The 6,126-nt window shown below is 33.2% G+C and overlaps 1 protein-coding gene across 1 annotated transcript in view; it reads right to left on the reverse strand.

The window, feature by feature from the left end:
* The window catches only part of LOC143251626 (G-protein coupled receptor GRL101-like), a 38,728-nt gene extending 32,806 nt beyond the window's left edge, over positions 1–5,922 (reverse strand). The window contains exon 1 of the mRNA XM_076502892.1: positions 5,775–5,922. Within this exon, the coding sequence (XP_076359007.1) occupies positions 5,775–5,922 (148 nt within the window). The remainder of the gene's footprint in view (positions 1–5,774) is intronic.
* Positions 5,923–6,126: the final 204 nt, after the last annotated feature.

A 6,126-nucleotide genomic window follows, 5' to 3' on the forward strand; every position in this document is an offset into this window, starting at 1 on the left:
GTATCATAACATAAGTATGTGTAAGAGAATTTAGCTGCCAGGAGGCACTTCGAATTCACTATGATTTGTGGCTAGAACCTAATCGGCGAAAAAATTCTAAATCCTATGTTTAAGTTCATACCTATTAATTTCTATTACGTTTAACTTAAGATGGCTGCGCATGCTCTTTTTCTTTAAGAGTAACTGTTTGCATCCCCAAATAAAGTTGTTTTTGTTAATTTCCGTAACCCACCCGGCTTTCTTCTTTCTCTTTTTACTGAACTATATAAGATTACACTCACTCCAGGTCAACCTTCCTCCAACATGCACACAGAACAGTTGTCATTAATAATAAGTATTATTTCCGTTCCCAAATACTACAGTCGAGTATGCATACCACTAAAAGAGCTGTATTTGTTGTTGTTCAAACTGAAAGCTACTTATATTGAGAAGACATTCATGTTAGACCTAATTGTACACGTCGTGTTAATAGAATAGTGAGTAACTTTTATTAGGTAGCCTGTCAATAGCAGTTAGGCCAAACGTGGCGGACAATGGGTCTGCTGGCATGTTATTCACATTCATACCGTCCTCCACCTCCAAAATAAGAACAACAACAACACTCTGCAATTGGGGGCCACGGTTTTTTAAAATAAGAGTGACTGTCAAATCTCACTAGTTGCTCAGTCAAAAGTAGCCCAAAAGATGGTCATGGATGTTGTTAACTAGCTGCCATCCCTTTAGTCTGACACTAGAAAATTAGAGACTGCTGTTTGAAGATGGCCTTTGACTAGGTTTATGCAAATATACAAAAACAAAGTCAAACACCAGTCATATTTTTACTCATTCAAATAAAAACTAATGAATGGAGATGATATAGGTATATATTAAAATAATACAAAAGTTTAGGTAGCTGTATTAAAATGATTTTGAATATGCAAATCGGTAAGTCTTGTGACAGTCAGAGCCAATATAAAGGCGCGGTAGATCATGCCTTAAATTACATGTTGACATTGTTTGAGGTAACAATAAAAATTGTTCACTTTTTAGAAACCTATGTAATAACTCTTTCAGATGCAAAATATACATATATATTTACACACTCAAACCATACAAACGTATTGAGATTAAATATCTAGAACTTCCAAAACAGGAATGTATTTTGTACTTAATATAGTTTAAAAACAAAGGAATAGGATGTACTAAGAACATTAGGAGTGTCCATAATGAGACATGCAACAAGTTGAACCCTAGTCATGGTGAGCAAATTGTAATGTTTTTCCTACTGGACAAACTGGGTAATTGAAGGGGGTACAACACAATAAAAATATTCCGATGCTAAGCCTTTTAATTTACTTCCCAGTTTGTTTGTTTTTATTGTTATGGAAGTGTATTTACTGAATTCTGCTAAGGGGATCCAGAATGACCAAGACCGCCCCTGTCCATGGCTGAAGGCAACGGACAAGTTCGATAATGAAATTCAAACCTACGATTCTTAGATTGCGAGTCGAGTATCTTAAACATCAGATCATGCCATGCCTATCGAACTTTAACATTTGTAGCATGATAAGACCGTTATAAGCAACGGCAGCACATTGAACATAAATCCACGTATTATATTTCCACTCTTTTCTTTTCTTTCTATTTTTCTTACCCTCAGCTTTAAATGTAGCCCACAAAAATTCTAACCATATCTCTGTATCCAACTGACAACCACAGTTGTTTCATGTGCAATAAGTGGAAGTAAGATTTGATGAAGTTGCAGGACACTCTCGATTAATTCATTCAGCCTTTTAAAATTTTAAAATTAAAGTTCTGGTTCCTGAAATGCATCTTCAAAGTGGTTTTGTTCTGTTAAGAATAAAATATTCACTTCATTGAAAGTTTGTTAAAGGTGCAAATAAAATACTTAACAGCTTATAGCAGTGTTTGAAGAGTTACTTACATATATTTGCGATGGTAATTCGTATAATTCTGGTACAATTAATTTTAATTTCAATGGTTTAATTATTTATTTTATTTTGATACTAAGCACAACATTAAAAAGTTATTTTTATGAATTTTATGTCATATTGTCGAATTTATTACACATGTCATTCACAAGAGTACAAGGGCAAAGGCCATGAAATCAGTAGCATTACCATTATAACAATACTAAATTACCAGTATTATTCACAATACAACATCAGAAATCAGTAATATTACAATACTAAATCATTTGTATTACCAACAATGCAACTTACTTCTTCATCATATGATCGAAGATATCTATAAACTATGTATTTAGAAATTTTTTTTTCTCTACATGTATGGTGAGCAAGAACAAAATACATTTGATTAGTTTAAATGCATGAGCCTAATTTATTTCGTATTCCCATTTTTGACCATAAGTATTTTATTAAAACACTTCCCTTTCTCACTCCAAAAGTTACAACTTAAATAACTAAATAAATATATATATAACCAGCTTTTTTGGTTTATTCCAATGAAATTTAAGTATATTCCTTCCTTCACTACATATGGCCTAGCAAAGTCTGGTCGTTAGAAACCATGAATTCATAACATATGGGCCTTAAAGCCATGTGAAGGCGAAAAATGACGGTCAATTCCATTACTCGTTAGAAAGCCTTCCTACGTTTGTTTAATAGGAAACATAACGTATTGACATTGAACGTGTCACTCCACGTTGAATTAACTACGTAACTAAGTTCACATGCCAATCTGAAGACTTGCCGCTGTCCCAGCAGGGAGCTTAATAAAAAGACGAGATTTAAGACGGTTTTCTTATACGGCTGATTTTTCCTTCTGGCTTATGTTTTGGGTATTCGTATCAAATGCAAAATAAGTTTCGTTGAATATAACAAAATTATACGTTCCTAGTATAATTCTAGGGACGGTTAGATCAGATAGCATTCGAGTGTTTTTACACGAAATTCAAAATAACCATTTATACTTTGTTTGTCTTGCTTTATTAATCATGCAAAGTAATATATTTATTAATTATTTAATATAAAAAGCTGCATGTTTTTTTTTCACAAGAGCTACTTACTGGGTCGGACTAACCATTAATATTTACAAATAATCCAAAGACAAAACAAATTGAGAAATATTAATCTATCTAGTCAATATACAAGTTGAGAAACAATGATCTAGTCTATATTAGAGACTTGAGTAAAGACGTGGCACATTTCAGTTAATATTAATCACTTTGTCTTAAGATAGTGACTCTTCTTTTTTAATATTTATAACGATGAAAAAAATATGCCTTCTTTATTCACGCACAGGTTCTCTTGTCAGATACGTTCGTAGGCCCAGCATGACCAGGTGGTTAAGGTACTCGACCCGTAATTCGAGGGTCGCGGGTTCAAATTCCCGTCACATCAAACATGTTCGCCCTTTCAGCCGTGGGGACGTTATGATGTTACTGTCAATCCCACTATTCATTGGTAAAAGAGTAGCCCAAGACTTGGCGGCGCGTGGTGATAACTAGCTGCCTTCCCCCTAGTCTTACACTACTAAATTAGGGACGGCTAACGCAGATAACCGTCGTGTAACTTTGCGCGAAAGTCAAAACAAACAAGTAAACAGATACGTTCCTGCGTAACAAATAACGCTGAAGATACCATTATCAACTGCTTAAAAGAAACGACTAACTGTTTCAGATAAAACATTTAAAAGTCATTAAAAAACTACTAACATATAAGTGTAAAAGTAAAAAACAAAACCCTAAATTATTCTGCGATCGCAAAAACGTTTTACAATAACTTCGTCACATCATCTGGAGCACCGCTACATAAAATAAGCACAATAAAGTGCAAAAAAATCCAATAAACGATAAGATATTTCTTCTTTCGTTTAATGGTACAGCACTCGTACGACATAGAAATAAGCACATATGACTGACTACGCAGAATGTTAATGTTGTCTCTGTTTTTCATGTGACTGGTAAAAAATTACCAGTAAGAGAAGATACTGGCCCCCTCACGTGACTCAAAGGTAAATCTGAAAGCTTATAGCACTAAAATCAGTTTTCTATACCCATGGGTATGCGCAACACATACAGCTCGTTGCCCTTAACAACGAGTAAACAGGAAGACGACACTCGTAATGGCGAGAGGCCTACTTGAAGTAAAAATGTATTCTTAGGTCAAAACATTGTTCTGTTTTTTATTTCAATTAAAGTTTTATTACTCATATCAGCCGTCTTGAGAATACAGAAAGACGACAGAGTTAAACAGCAACAAGGAAAAAGAAGAAAGAGAAGTTTTGGAAGAAACGTAAAAATTAAACTCAAAATTAAATCGCTTAATATTGGTTTAAAGAAATCATTTTGTATCACCATCACTTCTCAGCTTTCAGCTAAAAGGAAAAAAAAATAGAATTATCACAAGGTAGGTAATGTTCTTACTGTCGTATCGTGTTCATTTGAAACCAAAAGATGATTGTAACTTTGTGTGGTGTTGGAACGAAAAATGATATTTTAAGAAATGTTACAGGTTTGGAACATAAATAAATGAATTTTCAATGATTTGAAAATTATGTATCAACGCTTAAGTAAACTGTTTTTCTACAACCCCCAAGTAATCAAACACTGGTTGAAATGATAAAGCTCTAAAAGATAAGAAAAACAATAAATTGGTAACACATGTTTTTGACGTTTAAATAAATTCACATACCATCATTTTATTAATTCCAATACCAATTATGAAGAAAGGTTTTAATAAAAACAAAGAAAAACAAAGCCAATTTCCCTTTCTTATTAACAAATATTTTTATACAATCTTTACAACAAAAATGTTATTATTGATAGAAAATGTGTGTGTTTTCTAATAGAAAAACCACATTGGGCTATCTGCTGTGTCCACTAAAGGAAATCTAACGCCTGATTTTAGCGTTGTAAATCTGAAGACTTGCCGCTGTCCCAGCAGGGAGCTTAATAAAAAGACGAGATTTAAGACGGTTTTCTTATACGGCTGATTTTTTCTTCTGGCTTATGTTTTGGGTATTCGTATCAAATGCAAAATAAGTTTTGTTGATCAAACAGTCTGCTTTTTCCTTTCGTAATTTACTAGAATTTCTATAGCTAACGTAGGCGATTGAATTGTAGCGGAGCTCGAGATTTCGGACCTACTGAGTAAAATTCGAATCCTTGTGATATCACGAAAACCTCCTGCACTTTAAGCACAAAGGTTAAATTAAAGGAACAAATCACCAAGTGAGATTTTATTGCGTATCGTAATAAACACTGGGCCTTTTCTTCCCCTTAATAGTAGAAATAAAGCCCTGCCTAGAGAACAGGCTATGATGATTTATAAACAATTTTGCATTATTTTGAAATTTCAACTTTCTGTTAGGTTGTACGTAGCAGAAATGGGAGATTATAAACAATGATAACCAGACGATGGTAAATTAAAATAGTTGCTCAATGCTGTTCTTTGTACGGGACTTTACATAACAGAAACAACATATTCTGAAAGCTGATACTTCTAATTCTTTGTTACGTACCTCTACAAATACTTCCAGTGTAAAGTGATTTTCAACGTGGACTTATTTGTATACTAAAATCGGAGAAAATAAAAAGCATTTCTCTTGTAAACTGTTCAAATTACGCCTCCTATCTAAAGGATGGCAGTTACAAAAGTAAACATCATTTCACTGGTTGAACCTTTAGCAAGGGTGTTTACAAGAGGCTTAAAATTCTATTAGTGCTATAACAATCTTTCACTGTAGCTTCTATTTCAATGGAAGTTCTACGAAACAAAAGGTAAATATTTTTTAGATTTAATGTTACTTACGGCATCCAACTTCGTCAGTCCAAGAAAAGTGACAGTGAATATTGCCATCACAGACCAAACTTTTGTCGATACAATAACTGTTTACGCACTTAATTTGGCCTTCATCACATGTTGCATTTTCTAATGAAGAAAAGAGTCCAAGAAACATGAGAAATAACGTTATTGTAACTAGCTAATGAATTTCGAAAAAAACTATAAAAACCAAATCCGGTAAAACTTAGCAATCAATTTCCTAATTTTAGAAACTAATTAAAATATCTATTTTTTTATTTCAACTAATTAGTTTAAAAAACATTTTAACAAAGTATAAAAGACGAAATTTCACGTACCACAGCCTATCAAGTGAGAACCA

Source organism: Tachypleus tridentatus, chromosome 6, assembly GCF_004210375.1.
Source record: "Tachypleus tridentatus isolate NWPU-2018 chromosome 6, ASM421037v1, whole genome shotgun sequence".
Lineage (NCBI taxonomy): Eukaryota > Metazoa > Arthropoda > Merostomata > Xiphosura > Limulidae > Tachypleus > Tachypleus tridentatus.